The sequence below is a fragment of the Halichoerus grypus genome, chromosome 7, assembly GCF_964656455.1.
Source record: "Halichoerus grypus chromosome 7, mHalGry1.hap1.1, whole genome shotgun sequence".
In the NCBI taxonomy this organism is placed as follows: domain Eukaryota; kingdom Metazoa; phylum Chordata; class Mammalia; order Carnivora; family Phocidae; genus Halichoerus; species Halichoerus grypus.
In genome coordinates this window covers 36,704,154-36,730,840 of record NC_135718.1, presented here as the reverse complement: position 1 = coordinate 36,730,840, position 26,687 = coordinate 36,704,154, and the positions used below count along the sequence as shown (strand labels likewise).

Here is a 26,687-nt window from a genome sequence, read left to right as displayed (position 1 = left end):
ACTCAGAAACTACTTAACTTCTAGGGACTCAATTTCATCCTATGTAAACTGGAGATAATACCTACTTACCTCTAAGGCATACTGGGGGATTTGATGAACTAAATTTCTAGAAAGCTGTTAGCACAGTGCCTAGTAAGGATTCAAGAAATGGTCTCACTACTTATATATTTGTATGTCTGTATGTCTGTCTGTATGTATATCTTAATTAACTATGTTAAAGGTTTTTCTGTAATTCGCTTGTAGATTTGAGACATTTCACTGTGCATATTCCATTCTTATTATAACAGTATTATCATAATCATCAATTCAAACACATCTATGGTATCCCTGATTATATTCACCATTCCTTTAATAATCATAAGCCTTTCTTTCCTTCAACATGAGATAAATAATATACCACACTGCTGTTAAGTCCTCATCAGAAATTCACACTGCCCCCACTGACTTACCAAATCTGCCACTTTGGCCAGATCAATCATCATGTTAATGTCACACCCACATTCAATAATGGTGAGTCTGCGCTTTTTACCTGTAAGTGAAAAGACAACAATTTCATTTTTTTTTTAAAGATTTTATTTATTTATTTTAGAGAAAGAGAGAGCATGCTAGTAGGGGGAGGAGCAGAGGGAGAGGGAAAGAGAGAGAGAGAAAATCTCAAGCAGACTTTGCGCCGAGTTCGGAGCCCCACACAGGGCCCGATCTCATGACCCTGAGATCATGACCTGAGCCTAAATCAAGAGTCGGATGTTTAATTGACTGTGCCACCCAGGCACAACCCCCAAATTTTACTTTAAAAAAAAAATATCCATTTACTCGAATTACCATTTTAAATTCTATCCAGTAAAGCACCATATACCCTTACACAAGTATGCCAGAAGTTCATTTTTATAGGAGAAAACTGATAAAATAAATTCCACCTTGGTTTTTTTGCTAGGTTCCCTAATTTTAAAATAATGTCAGAAGTTTACCCACATGAATAAAGTGCCCAAACACGTAAAATTCTGCCTGGAATGGGCAGACAAGCAAGCTTCACGATGACCATGATCCTGCTGTTCAGCAGCAGGCCAACACTTCTATCTTTATCAAAGTTCCCCACATTCCCACTGTAGCTAAAAACATCCTCAAACATAATGCAAGAGAATCTTCATGGAACAGTCATTACTTCTAACTTAAGTTAAAAGGAATCAGTCTGTGACTCTTGATCTTAAAGTTGAGCTCAAGCCCCACGTTAGGGTAGAGTTTACAATCAATCAATAAATAAATACATAAATACATACATACATACACACATAAATACATACATACATAGAAGAATAAATACATACATACATACATACATACATAAAAGTGGGGTGCTTGGCTATCTCGGTCAGTGGAGCATGCGACTCTTGATCTCCAAGCCAGGAGTTCAAGCCCCACAATGGGGGTAAGAGTTTACTTTAAAAAAAGAAAAATTAATAAGAAATCTGTCAAAATGACAGGAATGCCTTTATGATAAAGAAAAAGCTTTGGGGCACCTGGGTGGCTCAGTTGGTTAAGCATCTGGCTCTTGGTTTTGGCTCAGGTCATGATCTCCAGTTCCTGAGATGGAGCCTTGCATGGGGCTCCGGGCTCCATGCTCAGTGGGGAATGTGCTTGAAATATTCTCTCCCTCTGCCCCTGTCCCCACTTGCTCTTGTGTGCTCTCTCCCTAAAATAAATAAATAAATCTTAAAATAAAATTTAAAAAAAAAGGAAGAAAGAAAAGCCTCAATCCAGCTATATTATTGCTATAATAAGAAATTTCAGGGGCTCAGTAGAGCATGTACCTTTTTTTTTTTTTTTAAAGATTTTATTTATTTATTTGAGAGAGAGAGAGAGAGCACAAGCAGGGGGAGCAGCAGAGGGAGAGGGAGAAGCAGGCTTCCTGCCAAGCAAGGAGCCCGATGTGGGACTCAATCCCAGGACCCTGAGATCATGACCCGAGCTGAAGGCAGACACTTAACAACTGAGCCACCCAGGCGCCCAAAGCATGCAACTCTTGATCTTGGGGTTGTGAGTTCAAGCCCCACGTTGGGTGGAGAGATTACTTAAAAATAAAATCTTTTAAAAAAAAAAAAGAAAAAAAGGGAAAGAAATTTCAGATTCTTTCATTGCCATTTGGGAATTTATCTCATCTTCCCTCAAACAGAAAGGTCACCATCTTCCAGACCAGACAACTTCTCACAGAAAAAGAGAGGAAATCTCCCTCACTTTCCTAACAATGTGGCTTCACGAGGGCAAGCAGGTATGCCTGACACACGGCAGATACTCACTCCCTGTTAAATGAAGGTTGTCACCATGAACAACCCAGGCTGCCCAGGCCTGCCAAACCTCTCAGAGAACACACCTGGCAAATCCATATAGCAGTCAGAATTAGGTATACATCTACATCATTATTATATCAGGGAATCTATCCTTTTTTGAAGCTATAGCCAATTTAGTACAAGAGAGGTAATATGAAGTGAGAACATTACTTTAACATTTACCAGTCCAACAGAATGTTCAACAAAGACATGCCTATCCCTCAGACGACATATGCCCTATCCGCCTGGGGTAGCACCCTCCTACCTGACACGATCGTTACAGGGCCTCTGATCTCTGTCAGCTTCTGCCTGGTGAAGTTCCGAATGAGGCACTGGATCAAAGTGCTCTTTCCAACTTTTGGAGGCCCCATCACCACCACCACTATTGGTGGGGGCTCTAATGGAGTTCGATCAACCACTGGAATGTGATGCTTTTTTGTCTTCAAATCTTGAGTCCTATTTGTAAAAAGAAAGAAAAATTAAATCCACTTTCAAAATATAAAAGGCATCATCCTTATAAGTAAAGATTTTAAAGAGAGCAGAACAGACAATATGGATACTATTAACTTGTTAACTTCTAGACCCAATCCAAATAACCACTTTAGTAAACATATAACAGATTGACTTCAACAGTACAGAGTATTGAAAACTATACACACCTTAAATCTGATTGCTTTATTAGCTGACTGTACTAGTTTAAAAAAAAAAAGATAAACATGCAGGCAGTGTATCATAATGAATAACAGCAGGACCTGTGGAGTTAACTTTGGCTCTCCTATTAGAATTTAATTCAATAATGTTTAAAGTACAATGGCTGGCATATAATAAGAATGCATTAAATAAAGCTATTTATTACTACATATTATATGAAACATATCCAGAAAAAAACACAAGCACACCTATTACCATAGAAACTGTTTAAATTTTACAAATTCTTTCTTTCTTTCTTTCTAGAAGGCTCCAGGCGCAGTGTGGGGTCCAACATGGGGCTTGAACTCACATAAAGAGTCAGATGCTTAACCGACAGAGCCACCTAAGAGCCCCACAAACAAAGAAATTCTATAAAGAAAAACTCTTAAGCTTTTCTCTTGGGCAAAAAAAGCCAATCAGTGGGCAGATACTGGAGGCAAGGCAGCTTCCACAGGAAAGACTACTTGCTCACATTTTATTTTTTTATTTTTTTAATGTAGGGTCCATGCCCAGCATGGATCCAACGCAGGGCTTGAACTCACAACCCCAAGATCAAGACCTGAGCAGAGATCAAGAATTGGACGCTTAACCAACTGAGTCACCTAGGCTCACATTTTAGTAAAAGGAATATGGCATGCATCTTCATGTCCTTCAAAGCTGTTAAAGACTCATGAATCCAAACATCTGGGGAGGCTCCTACTGTTTAAAAAGAACAAATGGAATGAATAACTAGACTCCAGCTAAACATACCTGTGAAAGGATCGAGCCATCCGCACAGCAGACTGGACTGCAAAAGCTTTGGGGTTTCTCTTCCGGGCATCTTCCTCGTCTCCAAGTTGGAGATCCTGCAGATGCCGTTTCTTTTTCTTCTCAGCTTTGGGCCCACTGTTTTTCTTTCTGTGTTTCTTCTGGTCCTTAGTCTCCATAGTGGCTTTTTGCCAATTCACAGGTAACTCTAACCTACATTGATAAGGCAGGGATATGGGAAACATTTTACAATCCAGAAAACACCCAAGGAAAAACAGCAAATTTCATTTATTTCTTTATGAAGAGATAAGGTATTCCTGCAACAAGGATAGAAATTGCTTAATACTATTCCCAATTTCATTTCTCTGTTATGCTATAAATTAGATTTGCTAGTTCCTTCTGCTTATGTTACTTTTTATTCATCTTAAGTGTCTATATCAGCACTATTTCTGCAATAATGGAAATACTCTATACCTATACTTTTCAACACAGTGGCCACTTACCACATGTGGCTTCTGAGAACTTAAAATGGACCCAGTGAAACTGAGAAACTGAAATTGAATATAATTTTAATTAATTCCATTCTAAATTTAAATAGCCATATGTGACTAGTAGTTACCATACTGGACTGCTCAGCCCAAAATATCAGTTGGACTAATGAAGTGGTTTCCAAACTTAAACCATCTTTAAGACATTTTAACAAATTAAAGCATTTTAATAATCCTCCAACATGATAACATGTGTTACTTTTAGTACCTGTTGATTCTGTAAAACTTTTAAATTACAATAATCATTTATATGCATTTAAAAAAATAGTAACATCTAGATGTGTGAGATATGGTTGATTGTGGATGATGCCTGGAGACCACATGTATTTGCAGAAACCCTTACAAAGATTTCTGAGCGTCCTAGGAATTCATGGCCCATAAATTGAGAAACACTGAATTAGTGAGGTTTTTTAGGAAACCAGGCTGTATACAATCTGAGCACTTGGCTAATTAAAAAAGAAAAAGAAACTAAGAAAAAAGGAAAAAAAGGTCACTTCACTCAGTTAAGTTACTGAATTAATTTCAGTTCAGTAAATATTTGTGCCTGCCTATGATGTACTAGGCATTTTGCCAAGAGAGGACTACAGCTGTGATCCGACTAGCGAAGGAAATCCAAACTAGTATCTTTCATGCCATGCAGTAAAGGGCCACATGAGAAGGCTGCACTTAGGAGATCAGTCAGAGACTGCCCACGGACACACACGAGCGCCAATAGAAGTCCACATACACCAGCATAATGTCAGGAAACACCAGCCAGGAGTTAGGAGAGCCGAGTTCTAGGGAACGCTTTGAAACTAAATAGCTATGTGATTTCAGGACGTTATTTTTCTTCTCTACTACATTTTGTTCCCAAACTTGTACTGACACTTTTCTCCCTCTCTTGGGGGGCGGGGAGAGGGATGGGAAAAGCACAACATGGAATCAACAGATGTGGCCCAGGTCTGAGTCACCTGCTAGGATTATCCCGCCAAGGAACGACCTCTCTCTTCTCCCTGCCACCTCCCCACCCGGTTCGGGCTCTCCGCACGAATTCATTCAGCCATCCCAAGGACCTCGGAGCAAGACTCCGGCACGCACTATGTGTGACCGGTCCAGCGCCTCAGGCGCTCTTCAGGGGCAAAGACTGTCCTGGCCGACTTTGCCAAGCACGACTCGCAAAACTCTCAGAGCCCCAGTCCCCGGGTGCCCACCACCGCCGCCTCCCCTACCCCGCGGCCGTTACCGGGTTCACAACTGCTACTTCTCAGGCCCGCATGGACAGCGCCGGAAACGGAAACGCACCCTACGCGCGGACTCTACGGGCCGGCAGGAAACAAGGATGCAGAAGAAAGAGACCGGCCAAAGGACGACTCGCGGGAAAGCCGGAAGGAAGGCTCCTGATTGGCTGAGGACGGGCGCAGGCGACAACTGCGCGGTGCGATCCAACCTGAGGCCGCGCGCCGCCTGGACCCGGGGGGACGGCGGCCGCACTGCCCACACTGCTTTGGGACTCCGAGCCGGTTCGTCGGGCACGTCTGAGTTCCCTCGGAGGCCGTGGCGACAGTGCGGCCTAGAGCCCGTTCCTTGGTGTAGGACGAAAGACGAAGTAACATATTTAGTCTCGGTCAGCCGGAGTCCTGGCACCCGTCGCCTCCGAATGCCACCGGCATCAGGTCCCTCCATGGCCTATTGGAGTAGCCCACGGTTGGGAGTCTGTCTGGCTCATCTGCCTGCTCATCCTTAAAGATGACAGAGCTGGACATTCTCGGACGTCTTCAGTGCTGTAATTCCCTTTTGCCAGCACCGAGACTGAGGGCAGGGACAGACTCTGACTCAGCACGTTCTCTGGTCCTGGAAATGGGCCTTTCCGCGGAAGAACGCAGCCCCTTGCAGTTCCTTCCAGCACGGGTTTGCCCTCCCAGGGCCCTGCCCATCCCCACCTGAGGGACTTCTTGAAGTTCATCTAACCCCATCTCAGGTGAGCTGGGATGTCCTCGTGGCTACAAAGCTGTGTACATTTTCAGAATTTGTGTCTCCCTCTTGCCTTGGAGGTTTTCTTTTCAGTGTGCTCTCACCAGTGCTCCTGAGACTCAGTTCTACCCCCACAAAACTAGGCTCACTCTAGTAATTGAGACCTCTCTGCTTCATGCTTTTCACAGTGAGCTCGTTCTCTCCCTCGGCATCCCACAGGTACTCACTCTGCAGTGCTAGGGCGGGCTACTCTACAGGGCACCCACTTCTCTCATCTGTCAAGAGTGTGGAATTTAGTAACTCCCTCCAACAGTATCCCTCTCACTTCTTGGAGCTTTCAGTTTACAGGTAGATAATCCCAACATTCTCTTGGCTCCATGAGTCCCACTCTTGTCCTCTGTCTTACATCAGCCCCTCACTCTGCCTGTGATCAGACCCTAGACTTTGTCAGGTGCAAGGATTGCAGTCCCCAAAGCATCCCACACTGACTGCCACCTTGCATCTTCAGGTTTCTCCCTCTAATGCCCTGAAATCAACTGTAATCCAACCAGTACCTCTGACCCAGATCTTCCTCCCTTGATGAATTCTCCTTCCCTAGTAAGCTCGCTTAAACTCCATGGGCAGTCATTATCATCAGTCTCTTGTATACTGACTGCCTCACCTCCCTGTCACCTCATCATATCTGCTCGGTAAAATAAGAGCCCTGGGTAGACCCTATTCTCCATCTACAGCATGCTACCACAAATGGCTGGAGGAAACCCTGGAACCAGGCTGACCACCCTCAGCTCAATAATGCTAACTTTGCCTGGTCTATGCCATTCTTCCAAATGAGTATTTCACATCTTCTCTCTTCAGTCCTTCCCACCACCTCTCCCTTCCTTGCTTCTGACTTCACCAAAAAAATGGAAGTGAAGACTCCCACCATCACAGACTTTCACCACCACATCCACTCATGCTCCCGTCTGCTACCTGCCTGTTACTGTAGGTGAACTACCGGTATGTCCCCCTAAAGGAATCCTGCACTCAAGTGCAAGATCCCATCATCTCCAGGGTGTCACTCCCCCCAGTCTATTCTCTCCCCAACATCATCAGTTTTTACTGGACTATTCCCATCACTGTACAACATGCGGTTATTTCTCCCATCTTCAAAACAAACTCCTCTTGGCCCATTTCCTATAACAGATACTACACCTTTTCTCCGTTCCTCTTTGTAGCAAAATTTCACAAAGGAATTGTCAATATGTTCTCCAGTTCCTCCCCTCCTATTCTCTCTTAGATTCTCTTTGCTCCCAGCACACCACCACAATCTTGGCTGCTCCTTCTCAGTAGCCTTTGCTAAAGGTTCTTCCACTCCTACCTGACATGTTCAAGTTAGACAGCCCACAGGACTCGGCCTTTGCTCTTCTCTTCTGTGTCTGTACTTCTTCCCTGGTGATTTCATTCTGTCTTGTAGTTTTATATGTCATCTGTATCCGTTAACAATTTATTGTATCTCTGCTACAAATTCATTCTTAATTGCCTACTCTAAAAATGTTTCCTTTGACACTGGCATATGTATTAAGTTTTGTAAGTAGGGGGCGATGGAGAGACTTTGCAGGAGCAAGCAGTCTTTCTGCCTGGTTTTGCTCTGCTTCTTGGCCAGGCTCCTGCAGGTGGGTCATTTTTCCAGGGCCAGCGCCTCCAGTATGTGGTGCCCAGCAGCATCTGCCGGCCAACAGGCCCCACTCTTTCTTCCCCTACCCCCACCTCCTGGCACTTTTGTCATGGAGGGACTCTCCTGAGACACCTACCTTTTTCCCCAGCTGGCATTGCCAGCAAGGATCCCAGACAGGGATTGCCAGCAAGTTCCAGTGGTGCAGCACTGCAGAGACCGCCCTGACACCAGTGGGCCGTGGCCATACCCCTTCAGTGAGGTCTGGATCTCAGCTGATAGGGCTTGGAGTTGAGGAGGGGGACTCTTCCTAGGCCTTCTATCCCTGTCCTAGGGTAGTGGCCGCTCCTCAGATCTGCTATTCTTAATATTCTTTAGAGTTCTCTTCTTACTAGCCCATACCTCATTGCTCCAATTCCCTGTTGTAGTTAATAATGCTTAATGTAAACTTTTCCTTTTCAAATTACAGTGAGTTTCTCTTTCCTGATTGGACCCTTACCAATACACCATCATTTGCCACCAACTCCCAAATTTAATCAATGACTCAGACCTCTTTCTTGAATTCCAGCTGCCTCCCTGACATATCCATTTGTTTTGTTTTGTTTTGTTCAAGATGGAAACTCCCAATTATTAATGCCAAGAAAGAAAATTTTACACATCATTTAAAGATACACAATAAATCAGTTATGTCCTGGTAATGGAACCAAATAGCTTGGGGACAAAAGTATGGGGACCCTTCATGCATGCATTTACAAATCTTTTGAATTTTGAATTATGTGAATATATTATCTACTTTAAATTAGAATAAAAACAAAAATTTTTAGAACTTTACAAAATCTTTTCTGCCAATTATTTTATTCTCCCCCTGTCCAAAAGTGTATGTGTGATGTGATGTGTGGTGGGACCTTTAAAATGAGCTGACATATCTATTTGGATGTATAATAGACATCTCAAATGTAAAATGCCAAATAGATTGGCTGCCAAGTTTTAATCTCAGTTGATGACTGTTCCAGCCATAAAGTTGATTAGGCCAAACACTTCAGACACATCCGTGTCTCCTGTCTTTTTCTATCCTCCATATACAACCTGTCAGGAAATTCCTGTTGACTCTACCTTTAAAATACAACCAGAATCCAACCACTCTTCACCATCTCTGGTACTACCGTCCTGAGCTGAGCCCCATCTTATCACACACGGATTAATGCAAAACCTCTTGATGATCTTCCTGCTTCCACCGTTGCTCTTACAAATTCCCAGTGCAGCAGCCAGAGTGATCCTGTTAAGACATAAGGTGCCATTGGGAATTTAAATTGGTATAAACACTGGAAAATAGTTCAGCATATTATTACTGAGCATACACCTATCCTATAAGCCAGTGACATAAATAAATACAGAAAGACATGTACAAGAGTGTTCATAGCATTATCCAAATGGGGAAAACTCCAAAAGTCCATCAATAAAAGCATGAATAAACTAGTATATTGATACGATGGAATAATATGTAATACGTAACAATGAAAATAAACCACCATGAGAGACAACATAGATGACGTTTAGTAAAAGAAGCCAGACACAAAGGAGAATATGTTGTTTGTTTCTGTTTAAAGTTTTAAAATTAGGCAAAACTGACATATGGCAATGGAAGTCAGGATAATTGTTACTTTTGTGGAGGAGGGGAATATATGACTGGAAGGGGTCTGTGGACAGCTTCTGGAGTGCCTAGTAATGTTCTCTTTACGCATCTGGTGCTAGTTGATGGCTTGTTGACTTTGTAAGTAATTATTGAGCAATACGCTTGAGCTTTGTGTACTTTCTGAGTGTATATTCTATCCATGTTTATAAGTCATGTTATAAGTCAATGTATATTCTATTCATGTTTATAAGTCATGTATTTTGTAGTCAATAAATTGCCATGTTATGTTCTTTGCCATTTTCCTTTCCCATTAATACTTAACTATGGATTAAGTTTCCCCATTTATATCTAGGAACCTTCCAGTAATCCAGAGATTACTGAGGGGCTCCTTAGAGAAAGTGGTTCTTAGCCTATTTGGGGTAATAGATCCCTTAGAGAATTTGATGCATGTCCAGAAAAATGTACTTTTTTGTTAAAATTTCACACATTTTTGGACCCATGAAAGCCTACAATAGCCCAGGTTAAAGTTTTCCAGAGTCTACTTTTGAAATCCTCAGGAGTTCTCCTGCAGGGAAATGAGCAGGTGTCCAACCCCAGATGGGCCTACAGGGAAGAAGGGGCAGTCTCTTCCACATTCTTTGCCTTCTGGGCAGTGGGCCAGGCATGAGGCAGGGTGTCCCTAGCCCACAGGGGTAGGTCTGGGAGAATGGACAGTGGTCAGTGAGGCCCTTATTCAGGTCAGCTGGAGGTGAGACTGTTAACTGTCCCAGAGCCTGCTAGGGTGGTCCATGGCTTCATTGGGTGACTTATGAGCCACTTCTCATCAGTGGGGTCACTATGTCGAAGGTTTATCATGAGCACACTGTGGTCAAGCAGAGGCACCCGGACAGGGTGTGTCAGGTTGTGCGGCCACCAGCTCAGTCCCCATGGCAGCATAAAGATGCTCTGCATGAAGGACAGGACCATCTCTACTTCCTAGGTCTTCCACTTGCAAGAAAAGGACCTATGTCCCTGGAAAGGAGAAGTGCTCAGGGTGGTAGAAGATAGTATAGGACAAGCACCACTCTTCTGGGCTCCTCACCTGAGAACTCAAGATAAGCCTCATCAGAGCAATTTCAGAAACAGGCTGGAGGACTTGGGAAGGTGGGGTTGGAAGGGCTAATGGCCACAGGGAGTCAGGGGATGGTCTAGGGCCATGGTCTTCAAACTCTAGCATACACCAGAATCTTTTGTAGGGCTCATTAAAACAGAGATTGACAGTCCCTCCTGAGTTCGATTCAGTAGTGCTTGCGTAGGGGCTGAGGATTTGCATGTCAAGAAGTTCCCAGGTGAAGCTGCTGCTGCTGATCCTGGGACCAGCATTGAGAACCACTGGTCTACAGGATTTGGGATTTCCAGGAGACCCTGCCTCTATGGAGGTGTTACCTATCCAGTTGATCTTGGAGACTCAGGTCCTGCCCATAATTGTGGTTTGCCAAATCCCTCTGTAGGGTACAAAGTATGACCAGGAGCCAGTAAGAGCTGCTTCCTGGATATAGCAGAAGCCAGCCAAACACTTCTATCTCCACAGTTCATCTCTCAGTAGCCTCAGCCTCCTCTCCTCTCACTTGCACCTTCTGGGGATGAGGTGTGGACCTGGCCTCCAGAATCAGCCCTGGCATTTACCATGGGTAGCAGGTCACTCAGCCTCACTGGCCTCATGTCCTAAATTGTCAGGTAGGTGAAGGCAGGCAAGTACTCACAAGAGCTGTGAAGCCTCAAACACAGTCAGGGTCAGACACCCAGACACGCCCCATGACTCAGAGGCCATGAGGGCAGGTCCAGCAGCCCTAGGGGTCCAGTTCTCCTCTACCATCCTCAGTTAAGCAGCATATCCAGTTTGTAGAGAGGAGAGTGAGACTAAGAGAATCTAAACACTGCTTTGTTCTTCAGTACTCTATAACTCTGAGCTCTCAAGCTCAACCCGAGCCCTTGCTTTCTCCATTGAGCTGCACACCAGGGCTGACTGTGAGAAGTCCTAGGATGGGAGGACACAAGGCAAAGTCACCAGCCCGAGTGTGTCTGAGGTGGCAGTGGGCCTGCTGCTCCTAGGAACCGGGATGGATCTAAAGGAGAGAGCAATGGGCCATGACCAGTCAGGTGGAGCTGTGCATTTTGGCCAGGTCCCTGCTCCCCTCCTTCTTCCCCTCCTCCTACCAGCATCCATGAATGCCCACTTGGTATGAGGCCCTGGCAATCTAGAAGCCATAAGGACAACCCTATGTTCAGTGACCTCACAGCCTAGTTGAAAAAAATCAGACACATGATGGATACCTAGAAAATGAAGTAGAAATAAATCAAGAGAGAAAACCACCACTTATTTGGGGAGCACCCGGGAGTAACATCCAGGTGTGCCCTTCCAGCTACTTCATTCAAGGCTTGCCTAGTAGCAAGCAACCTTCGAAAGGCTCCAGGGACTAAAAATGCTAGTGTGGTTGGGACAGAGATGGAGAATAAGTCTTAAACTAGGTTCTGGAATCAGAGCAAAAACCTCATGGGCTAGTGATGTGATAATAATGATAATGACAATCAAAATAATAGCTGCCAGGATTGTACTTTCCATCTGCAAGGAGATCTGCTGAGAACTTTACATTATCCCAAGTAATTCCCACTAATGCCCTATGACTAAGGCATTACCATCTGTCTTTGTAGATGAGAAAATGGAAAATCAGAGAAACTTTTGCTGGTAACATGACTTGGGAGCATCTGAACCCAAAGCCAGTGCTCTTTGCCATCCTGTAGACACGATACTCTCGCAAACTAGATGTTTCAGGAGCAGGCAACCATTGTGGGTACATAAGTATGCAGAATCACAGGCATGTAGCACCTAAGTCTGTCCATCCAGACCCAATGACTGCCTCCCAACTTCCCTTTTTACCTTCTTATTGCTATCATCTTGTAACATTGGTTTTAAAATTATACAGACCAAAAATGTAGAAGAATATGACATTCCAATTGTTATTTTCCATATTTAGAAGACCTAGCATTCTGTGGGAATAGAGACTGAGTCTTGCTAGCCCTAGAGGTTTGTGCATAATGATGGAGGAGGTTTCTCTTGAAGACCAACAAGAAGATGGAGAGGTGGACTGGACCAGCTGGAAACTTGGAATTGTACCACCTGGCACAGGGGCAGCTTCTGAGCATATTATATCTTAGATAAACCATCCATTATACATAACACATTATGTATGCAGTAATTATAACTCACTTTGGAAATCTAATTCTTTCTCTTTTCAAGACATGTGTCTCCTGAAATCTTTAGATGTAATGTCAATAAAAGACAAGAGCCCAGGGTGACCCCTGACTTGTGCAAACATTTGTGGTTGACCTAGAACTTTCTAGAAGGGGCACCCCCTCACTGATCAGATGTCTCACCTCTCAAGCCACCATGGCTCATTCTCTGATCTTATCCCTCACCACATCCTGTGTGTCTGTCCAAAGCCACTTCATCAGCAAGGAGGCCTTTCTTCAGTCCCCAGCATGGTCTACATGGTCTCTGCACCAGGGCTGGAGCAGTGCACAGAGCCTGATTCAGGGGGTCTGGGCACATCTTTCCCTCTTTAGGTCTTGCTTTTCTATTTTAGAGCACAAGAGGAGAAAATGGCTATGCCCTAGGGCCATTCAACTCTGATGTCCTTAAGTTGTGGAGCCATTTCCCCCAGAGTCCTGGATCTCTGTCAGCATGACTCTGCACCCCTCCTACCATTTCCTGGGTGGGAGCCCCAGGGGCGGGTGATGCCAGCACTGTTGGCAACAGCAGACTTCAGAGAGGGCCAGGCTGAGCTATGACCACAGTGCCATTCTTGTCCCACAGCATCCAGTGACTGCCCAGACAGACCTGTGTGGGAGGTTCTGCATAGGGGTCCCTGCTTGACCCCTGAAGAAGAGAGCACTGGGCCCCCAGCAGCAGCCCCTAGGAAGGGTCTGTCACCACTCTGGCCTTGAAATGTGCCGTAGAGCTCAGCCATTTGACTCACCAGCAGGCCGCTTTGGCAGCGCCTGTGCTGTTCTCACGACTGTACATACATACTTTCTGGTCTGGGGGGCGCACGGGACAGTGCCCCCTCCTGGCCACACATGCACCTATCACCACGACTGTACATACATACTTTCTGGTCTGGGGGCGCACGGGACAGTGCCCCCTCCTGGCCACACATGCACCCATCACCACCAATGGCTTTCAGGCGTGAATAGTACCCAGGCCGTGACGATGTTCTTGATTTTACTTTTAAATATTCTCTATGTCAGCGGTTTCCAGCCCTCCCTAACCCAGGCAGACAGCCTGAAGGTTATGTATAGAATTTTAACGTGGTCAAGCCTATCTGCTTTCCATTTGGGGATCTTTATTTATCTTCAACTTTGTACTCAGATCCTTAGAAACCATTAATAAGCTTGTTCCAAAGCTAGGGCCTCCTCACTTTAGCCCTCATATGGGCTGAATTGTGTCCGTCTAAAATTCGTATATTGAAGTCCTAACCCCTACTACCTCAGAATATGACTATACTTGGAGATGGGGTTCTTTAAAGAGGCAATTAAGTTGAAATGAGGTCATACGGGTGGGCCTAATCCATGACTGGTATGACTGGTGTCCTCATAAGAAGAGATCAGGACACAGACACATACAGACGGAAGACTATGTGAAGACAGGTTGAGAGGACAGCCATCTGGAAGGCAAGGGGAGAGAACTTTCAGGGGAAACCAAACCTGCCAGTGCCTTGATCTCCAACTTCCAGCACTCGGAGCTGGGAGACAGTAAATTTCTGTTGTTCAAGCCCCCCAGTCTGTGGTATTTGTTACAGCAGCGTGAGGTAACTTATATAAGCCCCAAACCATGGAATGGCCAGGCCAGGCCTACACTGAGCCATCGCCACCAAGCCCCACACTGGGGGATCTGGATAGTCTCAAGTTCAGGCTGGTGTCCCTGCCCGGGGCCTGCCCAGGTCACAGCACTCCCCCTGGGCCACACAGCGGGTTCTGACCATGCACAGGCCAGGCTCCACCAAGCGCAGGGGCGGTGGGAGCCAGTGGCCTTCCAGTGCAGCATGTGCAGGGAGCTTGCCAGGGGACCATTTCACACACATGACCATGAGCCCATTAGTCCCCTGAGAATTCACAAAAATCTCAGGGTGTGCCTTCATTTCCACAGTTGATGGAAATTTGAGCCAACCTCATGTTGATCTCCTTGGGCTGATGGCTATAATTAGGACCCCAAAAAATCTAATTAAAAAACTCTTTCTGTGATAAAAGGACCAAGTCCAAGGAAAACTTAATATATTTGTCGCCTCGATTTAATGCTTTGTTTCTGTTTGCATCTAGGGCAACCAGTGAGACATAGGCAGCGGCGAGATGCTGTGCCGGGTCAGTGAGAGAGCTGAGGTGAGGGGCAGAGGTGCTGTCCCTGCCGGGGAGGCAAGACCGCGGTGCAGTGGCCTTGCTGGGGGTGAGGCTTTGGGTCCTGAGAAACAGCAGGGAAGTCTGGACAGATTAGCAGCCGAGGGGAGGGCAGTCGAGTTTCAGCCTAATGCCTTGTTGGCAGAAGAGCTGTGTGGGTCAAGTTTGCCTTGGCATCCCAGAACCTGGTGACTGATTTTCTCTCCGCCTTGCTCTGTGTGTTGCCCTGTCCCCCGGTCATCTGGGTCTGCATGTCCTGCAGTAAGGGCCATCACGGAGCACCCCAAAAGGACCCCGCAGATCCGCAGTTCAGATCTCATTCCCCATGGTCTAACCCGAAGGGGTGAGAAAGAACCCACTCCTCGACCTGGGACAAATACAGCAGAAAGCGACAGTCAAAAGTGCCAACTGAAGAACAAAACGTGTCAAGCGCAAACACTGCATGCTCAGCACAGGCTGGGCACTGCCTTCCATCGGCAGCCACTAAGTCAGCAGCTGTGGGGAGTAGGAGCTGACCTCCCAGGGCCACAGAGCTGACAGCTGTAGAGCAGGATTTTGTTACAGATCACTCAGCTTTTTGATAGATAGGCTAACGGTGCTTTTGCTATTAGGCTGTCATTTCAGTTCTGGGGAACGAAGCACTGGTAGAGATCAGAGACATATACAGGGGACGCTTCACAGCAGCTAGAGCGCATTCCAGCAGCCTGGGCGGGGCCGCAGCAGGGAATGGATGCCTGCAGGAAGGAGTCCACCCATGTGCTCCATTGGCTAGGCCTGCCCTTGAATACTACCAAGAAGACCATGAGTGCTCTCTCTCTCTCTCTCTCTCTCTCTCTCTCTCTCTCTCTCGCTAGCTGCAGTCTTTCCCAAAGCTGAGCCAGCAGACTGGGGAGAGCACAAAAGCCCGAGTTGCTCTGCTCGGATGCCATATTCTCTGGGTAGGGTTTACTGTGCTGAGTTTCCCACCCCTTCCTAGGCTCGGCCTCTCCCCTCTGAAAGCCCAGCATTGTCCTACCCGAGGAAGGGATCATGGGGTCTCGGAGTCCTGGCCTGTAGGAAATCCCGGGTGAAAAGTGAGCATGGACATTTGAGCTTCCTAGTCCCGTATATTCTTCCATTACAAGGAAAGCAGGGAAATAGGAGTGAATGACCTTGAGATAGTTTTTTTACCTCTCTGGACTTACTCTCTTTTTTATAAAAGGAAAATTTGGACTAGATGAAGTCTAAGTTCCCTTTATCCCTTGAAGAGAACTTCTAGTTGCAAAAGGAGGTTGAATGGCAAATAAACCAGGCCATTCCGTAAGTCATTTGCCAATAATAAGCAATAGAAGTTTTTTCTACATGGCTACATTTGTTCAACTGTATTCCTAGCAAAAGTAAAGTGGAGGGCCCAGCTTAATCCTGGGCAGGAGCTCTTACCCCTCCCTGATCCCTTGCAGGGATTAGGGAGTACAGACAGGCTTAATGGAGGTGGTTGTGTTGGTTTTGGTTTTGGTTTTACCAGGTCACCTCTCATGGGGTCACAGTATGTTTGTAAAGGAAAATATTTTTAGTTAATTTTATTTTGACAGCTTACCTTGAAATGGGCAATTTGCTAACAGCTTTCCATTTGGCATCTTCTTTAATTCTTTCACCCACCATTTCTGGAAGTTTTACCTCCATCTTACAGCCGAGGGACTGAGGCTTGGCTAAGTGGCAACATGCCCCACCGCATAGCAGAGGTAGATGATCAAGCTGAATTCAAACCAGGGCACTTAAAGCCTGAGATCTCAACTACTGTGCTCATCTCCTCAAATAACAGAAGAACAAAAGCAATCAGTTCCCTTGTTTCATATTAGTAGACATTATGGAATGTGAGCTATTGCCCAGCAATGCTTTGCACAGGGGTTTTCTGAGGGTTTGGGGGTGCCCTATACATAGCAGTCCATCTGAGCCCCGTAAGCTCCAAATGTGTGCACGACAGAAACACTATGCTTCATGATACCAAAGCAAATCAACAAACAAATCTCAGATGGATTCAAAGCCCACTTTGAACTTGCCTCTTGCAACAGTGAAGGAGGAGAACCTACATATACGTTGTTCTTTAGCATATGGGACATGTTGGGGGCGGGCAGTAAGATGGTTTTGGGACTCCACACCTTGCACATTCTTACACTCAGAATGATCTGAGGTTGGGCAATGGGCCACATCTGTTGTTGAATCATCAACCACTACCCACTGGAGCATCATCAGGTTCAAATGCACTCTGTGGTCCTCAGAGAAGCAGGCTAGGTCTCCTCAGCATCTGATCAGGTACATGTAGGTTTGAGAAAGGACACAGCTTTTATGCAGAGAAGGCCTACCAGCTTGCTCTTCAATGATAGATTTCACCACCTGAGGAGAGCTCCGGCATCATAGTCCTTGGAGACATGAGCACAGAAGGTTGGATTCCCAAATATATTTTACATATGTATATATAATCTATCAAAAATCAATTAAAATATAAATAAAAATATATTAATATTATGTTAATATTATTATATATTACTAATATATATTAATATTATATATAATATATAATATATATTATTATTACTATTTATATTACATTTCACATATTATCTAACCAGTTTTATATATTCTACTTTTTTTTTAATGTTTATAGCAGCTGTATTTGTAATAGCTAAAAACGGAAAACAACCCAGATGTCCATCAACAGATGAATGGATAAATGGGAAAAACATAGCAAAATTCCATGATTATAATAGCTGCGATGACATGATTTGGGGTATAACACATTTGGACATTGGCTTCTGTCTTCTGTTTGATCCATTTTCAGATGGTTTCAGGCAAAAGTCCTTATTATCATCTTCCAGAAAGTGGTCGCTTTTCTGTTCAGAGAGTTGTTGCTATTCTTTTCTTCAATCTCCTGTTGAGTTCATAGGTGTTCAGAATGGTTTGATCCCTATCCAGCTGAATTCCTGGGACCAGACGAAATCCAGGTCTCCTACTCCTCTGCCATCTTGCTCCTCCTCATATTCTACTTTCTTATGCTTTCCTGTTGCCAGGTTGATCTTGACTCTTGATATTTTATTTTTTTTAATTATAGTGACTATTTTTTGAATAATAGTACTTAAGCGGGAAGTCATCAAGATTATCTGAGGAGCTTTTTATTTTCTTTTGACAATCTATGTGTCTCTCTGTCTCATTCTTTTATCTGAAATTCTCATTAAAACAATCTTGGGTTGGGATGCCTGGGTGGCTCCGTCGGTTAAGCATCTGCCTTTGGCTCAGGTCATGATCCTGGGGTCCTGGGATTGAGTCCCGCAATGGGCTCCTTACTCAGCAGGGAGCCTGCTTCTCCCTCTGCCTCTGTGCTCTCTCTCTCTCTCTCTGACATATAAATAAATAGAATCTTTAAAAAAAAAAAAACAATCTAGGGTTCACCTCAGGCTTGATTATTTAAATGATATATTCCCCAGATCATTGAGATATGCAATCCTAATTTAGAAGAAAAACAATCACATTTTATGTTATCTTTAAATACTTCCTAAACACCCTTATAATTGATTTCACTCATCCATGCAATAAAAATAATCTTTGACAAATTTTTATAAAGAATAATTCTTTGTTCTCTTGTATTTTACAATACTATCCCTCAATGTCCTGTTCTCTCTTAATTTATACGGAGCTGTTATATTCCTTATTTTACTTTTTCTATCCTTCAAAATATTTCTTTTGTATTTTGGCATTGTGAAGCCTTCTAAAATAGCACACTTTACTTAGACTTACTAGCATACACTTTCTCCCGTTAATGGTTTTATTGGTTTGCTGCCATGTTAGCCCCGGCCCATGTTTACATCATGGGTTTCCAAACATAAGGCTTCTTATTCAATAATTATTCCATTTATGTGTCATTTCTTTTGAGTCACTGAATTTCTGAGAAAACCTTGCTACTGCCTTGTTTCTCCTATGAGGGACCATCTACTGCGTTAAAAAAAAATATTGACGTCTGATTTATTTGTTCTTCTTCAGAAAAACATTTGGGCTATACTATAAGTATTGTTACTAAAATTTTTGCTTTATATAAGTAATGCACTTAAAGAAAAAATTGGGAAAACAATGGAAAACTGAAACTATGATTTGTTTAGGTATGAAATTCTATGTCGAATATTCTCACACCATTGTTATCCTGTTTTCTGAGGTGTGAACAAACAGACATACTGTGATAAAACATTTGGCAATTTTTCACTTCATATACTTAATATTTAAATTTTTTTCTATTTATCGATGTTGCTTCAACCTCACTTCAAATAGGATTACTGCTGGGTGGAAAAAATAGAATGTATCTAATAAATGACATTTAAATATTGATGTAACTAAAACATTTCTGTTAAATGAATGGATGAAATCTATTCTCAGATTCCATGGGGATTATGTGGCATAAGGCCTTTCCCCAGACTGTTACAACCAGGATAAGTGGACCCAAGGACTACAGGTATAATGAGGCACTTGTATTATAGCCTGTTTCCGGGGCCCCTTGGAGCCTGAATCACCTAGCAATCCAGGAATATGAATTGTGTCCCATTTTTTGCACGTGAGACAGCATGGAGTCACTTGGAGAAGACTTTGAGGAATTGTTGGAACTTCAGTGATAATGGCTCACAGACCCACTGTAGAGGTTTACAAGGCAGGATAGTTCAGGTGGAATCTAAGTAAAAATGATTTGTATCCGTTTGTATAGCAATCTAGCACTGTGTATGGAGTCTGAATATACCCATGGCCTCTAACTCAGAATTTCCCCTCAAGGAAGTCATCAGGGAAACAGACGTGGGGATGTCCCTCAGTGACTGGAATAGTCCCAGTAACCTGAAACAGCCGCCATCGAGCGCTCACTCCGAGACAGGACTCTGAGAAGCCTATTTCTCAAATACTATCTCACTTAATCTTTACAAGAGTGCCTAGGGTGTAGCACTATTATCTCCATTTTACAGATGGGAAGACTGAGGCTCAGAAAAGTTATATCATTAAAGGTCACAGACTGTGGGGCCGGTGCCACAGTTCAGACAATGGCTGTCTACCTTTACCAGCCCAGGTAGTGCTCACTGTGCCACCTAACTGCAGCTCTGCTCATAAGTTCTTGAGTGCCCACTGGACCAAGGCCTGTTTGCATTTGCTCAAGTGGCCAACCATTAAATTGAACCAAATGAGTAATAAAATCAACAGGTAAATATTGTGAGATACCAAACATGACATGTAAAGATATTTAACACCAAAGTTGCAAAGTGCTTTAAGGATTGAGATAGTATTTAATTAGAGCTATTAGGTAATTGTGTCCTTTCTCTTTCCCTAAAAGATTTGAAGCAACTTTAAAAAGTTTCACACTTTTACAGTTCTTTGTGTTTTTTTTTTTTAAGATTTTTTTTTTTTAATTCATTTGAGAGAGAGAGCACTTGGGTACGAGAGGGAGGAAGAGGCAGAAGGAGAGGGAGAAGCAGGCTCCCCACTGAGCAGGAAGCCTGATGCGGGGCTCCGTCCCAAGACCCTGAGATCATGACATGAGCCAAAGGCAGACTCCCAACCATCTGAGACACCCAGGCACCCCCACACTTTTATAGTTCTTAATAAGAGAGTAAGTTGGCTCCCAAATTCTTTGCCATTCATGTAGGAACATTTGTCAGGCTTTGGGACTATATAGCTTCTTTTGTCCACTCTTCATGTCTGGGAGTTCCTCATACTACATGGTTGTCCATTACTGAGATAAAACTGGAGCCAGCCTTCCTAGATGCCCTTGCGGCTGCTGTGGCTGGACCGTGGGCTGAGGCTGCCAGCCCTGATGCGGGGGTGTCTGCCCCTGGGACTGATGTCGGTGGTGGGGGAGAACCACAGGCTGCAGAGAATCTTCTGGCAGTGGTGGCAATGGAAGTGTTGGCCAGACCCGAATCTCTACTTCTCCTAGTGAGAAATATTTACATCTGATTTCAAAAACCTTATAAAGATGGATACGGTGGCAACCTTAGTGAATATGGGAATTAAGACTTTTTTTCTGTAGCTAAGAGAAAATGTACAAAGCCAATTTAGTAGATTCCTACATAGACCACACAGAATTATAAACACACACAAGGCACCTACCTTCTTAGCCCTAAATACATGAGTTAAATAAAATCTAATCACCTGGAAAACTTGGAGAACATCTGTCCTTCCCTTCCCTTGGGGTGTTAAAGGGAGAAGTTAGGGCTAGGTGTTGACCGACTCAGGAGTGACAGTCTGGCTCCTTCAATTGAGGGTGATTTTTTTTTTCTCTTCTTCATTTAGTTCACAGCTACATTCTCCTGCTATGGTTTAAGCTAAAACATAGGGTAAGGTGGGTAAGGATAGTGTTATTTTCATCTCTCTATCCCTAACTGCTCTTAGAACATTCATTATACATTAATATTTATGAATAAAATCTCCACCTTGAGAAAAATCTTTTCACATAGTTATAGATCACACAAAGGGGTGATAACCTTTGTAGTGCCAGTCCTCTCCAGAGCTGGAACCCTAGAACCCCAGGACCCCTGCACAAAACCTTACTTTCCCCCCTAAGATGACCACATAACATTGTGCTTAAAAAAATTATACTTAACAGTTAGGAAATAAACATCAAAGTAAAAACATCAAAGAGGAGATCTCCTAGACATGAAATTACGTGTCATCTGCAGTGGAAGTTAAGATCAAGACTTGAATCTACCCTGAGTTACTTGCTTCCCAACACACATTCTCGTCTTCACCAGACACCACTATTTAGACTTTTCTCCTCAATGCTCCTCTGCTTAGTCAAGGGAGTTTCATAAGGCCCGAGCATATGTTGGGGATAAATATATGTGGATGTAATAAATGATGAGAGGATTTTCAAAAATCAGGGGAGGGAGACAAAGAGATGGTGATGTGTTAATACCCAACCCCCAGCTGGAAACTTTCCGACCATCCTAGGATCATGCCTCCCTCAAGCAAGACCATTCTAGGAAGACTGTATTATAGCAGGGTTCTCCAGAGAGACAGAACCAAGAGTACGTAAATACAGAGACAGAGATATATATGATGTATTTTAAGGAATTTGTTCATGTAATTGTGGAGGCTTGGCAAGTCTAAAATCTGATGGAGGTTGGCAGACTGGAGACAGAGAGAGTTGCAGTCTGAGTCTGAGGACTATCTGCTCAACCAAGAAGAGCCAATATTGCAGATGAAGTCTGAAGGCAGTCTTATGGAGAATTCCTTCTTGCTTGGGGAAAGTCAGTCTTTTTTAAATTCAAGGCTTCAACTGATTGGATGAAGCCCATCTAAGAGCAATCTACTTTATTCAAAGTCCACCAATTTAAATGTAAATCTCATCCAGAACACTCTCACAGAAACATCTATAATAATATTTGACCAAATATCTGAGTTCTGTGGCCCAGCCAAATTGACACATAAAATGAACCATCACCGGGACCTGCTTATCTAGGGCATGGAAACACATACTATCACCCTGGTGCTTCTGCCAGGCTTCCCCTCTGGAAGACACCTACCTCCCTTAATTCCATTACATGGCCTTCTCCCCATACTCATGTGGCTTGGTTTCAGATATAATATGAAAAAAAATCTGTGCATTTGTTCTATCAATGAGTACATCTGTTTTCACTCAATAAGCTGTCAATATTTATAAATAACCCACTGTCTTTTGGATAGCTTAATGATGAGATAAACATTGTATTTAGAGCTTCATTTGAAGGAGACAATTATATAGCAGACCCACAGTAGTCATGTGGGTCTACACGATGGTACCTAATCTACTGGTGTTGGTCTGTCCTGAAGCAGCCCTGAGATTTTTTTTTTTTAATTTGTCAGAGAGAGAGCACATTTTCCCAATGATTCATGAGTAGGCTTCCTGCTGAAGTCTAGAATGCTGTCAGTAGGAATTGCATCCCTTTTATGCCCTTTGATATTCTCATCTGCATCTTTCCAGATCTCCTCCCTCCCTGCCTCGGAGCTCTTCTTTAATACTCTGGGTGATACTGGAAAGATGGGTTTCTTTAGCAGCAGCCCACACAGCTGGGGAAGCTGGGCACTCATTTGTTCCTCCCCCTTTTCTCCTGTGGGAGGGATCCCCAGCCTCCTCTTTCTCTAAGCTGTGCCACCTCGAGGAAAGGTGTGAGGCAGGCAAGTTCCTCTTACAAATGTGTCCAAATTCATTTGTTTTGTTTTTGGTGCAAGGGAGTACTGGGATTTCTCCTCTAGAGACCTAGGCTTCTACAAAGGCCCTCTCATCAGTGAGTGTCTGCCCAATTCAGTGTTTTCCAGGTGTTCCTGGACTGCAGCCAAGAGGTGTTAGAATCATTTCACAGATTCCTGTCAGTTCCACAGACCATATGGGGATCTTCTGCTTATTACATGATACACAGGTGGGGAAGACTCCTCCTGGGTCCCTTGGAGGATTGTGCTTGATCTCACAGTTCCCACAAAGGTACTTTTGGTCATGGGTAGATGCTGAATTTTAGGTGTTGAAAGGGGGATAACAAGGGATGTCTTAGGCTGCCATGATGTTAATGTACGCTCCCCTGTATTTTTTACTTTGAATTATGAAAAAACTTTTAACCTTCAGGAAAGTACAGTACAAAAACTCATGTATATATTTTACTTAAAGACCAAATTCAAGTTTCACCAATTGCTCTGATAATGCCTTTTTAAGAAGGATCCTTCAAGTGTCACGTGGTTTACTCAGGTGTCCGATCTTTCTAGTCTCCCTCAATTTGAAACAGTTCCATTTCCTGAACTTTGATTACCTTGGAATTTTGGATTACAATCTTTGCAGAATGTACTTCCAATTTTGCTTTGCCTGGTATTTTCTAATGACTAGACCCATGTTATCCATTGGCTGAACTGTCACTGAAATGTTGAGTTTTCTCACTGAGTCCATTCAGGCAGACATGATGTTGCTTACAGGTGGCCCATGATGTTGATTAAACCATTACTGATAGGGTTAACTTCGATTACTTGATTAAGAGGGTGTCTACCATGTTATCCTCTGAGTTATTTTTTTCACCCTTTATAATTAAATATTTTGTAGGGATATACTTTGAGACCATACGATTCTTCATCCATTTTCATCCACTAGTTTTTTAGTATCCACTGATACTTGCCCAAAGTCATCATTACTGTGATAACCAAATGGTAATTTCTCAGTTCTATTATTTCCTTCTACATTTATTGATATTATTCTGTTAAGGAAAAACATGTTCGTTTCCCCATTTATCCATTTATATTAGTATAGACTCCTGGATTCCTATTTTGCTCCATGTTGTACAATTATTTCAATTCTTATATTGTCCCAGAATCTGCCAGTGGAAGTCCCTTTGTTTTTAAGCCATGTCCTTTTGATGTGGTCCCATTATTCTTTAGCATTTCTTTCTCACACAAAAAATGTTCCAGGCTCATCATGTAATTTCCCTGAACTATTCAGGGATTTCAACTATTCAGCTATTTCTCTAAGAACTCTGGTTCCTTTCAGTGAAGAATGGTATTTAGAAACAAAAATGCAGGAACTAGCTATGTCTATTTCTACTGTTTTTTCGCCACTACTGTGCCATCTCTAGTGGAGAGAGCTAAGAAATGTGGGTTTGTATACTTCCATATGTGCACTTTTGTATATTTACTATCTATTAATATTAGAAACTATGCATAAATTCATGTTGGTAACAATGCAACACCACAGTATTTATTCAAATTTCCCCTATCTGTAAACTAAGCTCTTATTCTGCTCAAAGGAGCCTCACGCAACAAAAATCCTGCCTAATACATATTCCTTAGAGTAAATCCTATTCATAAATCATTTAACACTTACATTACAAATATAATGCAATCAGCAGTATCATCCTTTGAAATTTATAATTTTTACTAGATTTTCTCTTGCAATTTCCCCCACATTAGTGTTTTTGATATAACTTAATTGGGCTCTATATAAGTTTACTCAGAAATTCCCTCTGAAATTTACATTTTTTTAAAGTACACTTTCCAAGTCTTTTCTTTTCCCTTCCCACAGGCACTTTTGAACAGATACTGAGTCATTCACATAGAGTCCATTTCTGTCAAGTATCTTTAAATATTGTAATATTCCTACTGATTTTGAAAAAACAAACATCATGATTCATTATTCCTTCTAAGTGATTGATTTTGTTTGGAAACTTCTCTTAAAGTTCAAAATTCTCACTAGGATATTCATGTGTGATCTTTTTAATTAATCATAACCGGTACACAGTGCTTCCGTAACTTTTTTTTTATCTGAGAGAAACTGGAATGAAATAAGCAAATACTGAACATACATTTATTTATCATATGATCCAATGCCACTACTCATAGGTATTTACACAAGATGAAGGAAAATCTGTGTCCACAAAAAGACTTCTATGGAATGTTCATAAGAGGCTTATTCATAATATAAGTTGAAAATAAGTCAAATGACCTTCAACAGATGAATGGGTAAACAGGTTGTGGCAGCCATACAATGGACTATTACTCAGCAACAAAAAGTAAACTACTGATGCATGCAATAACATGGATGAATCTCAAAAGCATTTATACAGACATAAAAGATTACATAACCCATGATTCCATTTACATGACCTTTTAGAAAACGTAAAACTGTAGGGGCAGAAGCAGATCAGTGGCTGCCAGTGGCTGAGCATGATGGTAGTTACACAATTGCATATATTTGTCAAAACTCAAAACAGTACCAGGCGCCTGGGTGGCTCAGATGGTTAAGCGTCTGCCTTCGGCTCAGGTCATGATCTCAGGGTCCTGGGATCGAGTCCCGCATCGGGCTTCCTGCTCCTTGGGAGCCTGCTTCTCCCTCTGCCTCTGCCTCTCTCTCTCTCTCTCTCTCTGTCTCTCATGAATAAATAAATAAAATCTTAAAAAAAAAAAAAAAAAAAACTCAAAACAGTACCCTTTTAAAATGGTGAATTTGATTTTACGTAAAATTATACCTCACTCACTCTTACTTCAACAAAGCCTGTCTTTTTCCCATTGCACATTCTTTCCTCCTTTGCTGAAGATTAATTGTATAATTATGGGTGAAAGGACTTGCTCTATAATAAAAAGCATTAAAAAGCCATACTAATTAAAACATCACCTTTGACATGAGCATAAACAAAGAATTTAGCGAAATAGAAACTGATCATGGTATAGAGAGAATGTTAACATTTGTTGGCTTAATAATGAAACCAGAAGAACATGACAGTGTGTATCTATGGAATATATAGAACAAGGGAGTCAAGCACTGATTGACCTTGTGCAACATCAAGATTCTCTCTTAAATGTTTCTACATGTTAACTATTTTTCTTCATGCAGAAACCTTCTCATAGCTGCTAGAAGTCCCAGGTCACCAACCACATAACATGATGTTCTACTTCTACAAAAGTCCCACGTAGGGCTCTTATTGGCCCATTTGGATCAAATGTCCTTCCCAGGAATAAATGAGAAGCCAAGAGGATGTGGAATCTTCAGGATATCTACCAGCTCCTATTTCATGAGGGCAAGCTGGTTACTAAAGAAAATACAGGGATGGAGTCCTGAGCTATAAAAACACTCCCTACAAATGATAATTTAGCACCTGATAAAGATGGTACTTCAAACTTCAGTCACACGGTGTTGAGAACTGATTATTCATTTGGGAAAACATTAGATCCTTATCTCACACCTTATCTAATCAAGCAATAAC

At 42.9% G+C, this 26,687-nt stretch overlaps 2 protein-coding genes and 1 long non-coding RNA gene across 6 annotated transcripts in view; 1 reads left to right on the top strand and 2 right to left on the bottom strand.

The window, feature by feature from the left end:
- Positions 1-5,609, bottom strand: part of BMS1 (BMS1 ribosome biogenesis factor) — a 43,253-nt gene extending 37,644 nt beyond the window's left edge. The window contains exons 1-4 of one of the 2 annotated variants that reach the window (XM_036084685.2): positions 5,532-5,609; positions 3,765-3,974; positions 2,590-2,780; positions 450-529 (exon numbers count right to left, since the gene is read on the bottom strand). In XM_036084685.2, coding sequence (XP_035940578.1) covers positions 450-529; positions 2,590-2,780; positions 3,765-3,940 — 447 coding nt within the window. In that variant the 5' untranslated portion in view covers positions 3,941-3,974; positions 5,532-5,609. Of the gene's footprint in view, positions 1-449; positions 530-2,589; positions 2,781-3,764; positions 3,980-5,531 lie in introns of both variants that reach the window. The other variant, XM_078077403.1, reaches the window with a different exon arrangement.
- Positions 5,610-5,645: 36 nt separating this feature from the next.
- LOC118530941 (uncharacterized) lies at positions 5,646-26,606 on the top strand. The gene is made up of 2 exons (XR_004914908.2): positions 5,646-6,266; positions 26,318-26,606. It is a non-coding gene; the product is annotated as an uncharacterized LOC118530941 (long non-coding RNA).
- The window catches only part of LOC118530937 (uncharacterized), a 31,536-nt gene continuing 13,516 nt past the window's right edge, over positions 8,668-26,687 (bottom strand). The window contains exon 6 of one of the 3 annotated variants that reach the window (XR_013449691.1): positions 8,668-9,186. The gene's annotated coding sequence lies outside the window, so the exon portion shown is untranslated. The other 2 variants (XR_013449692.1, XR_013449693.1) reach the window with 2 other exon arrangements.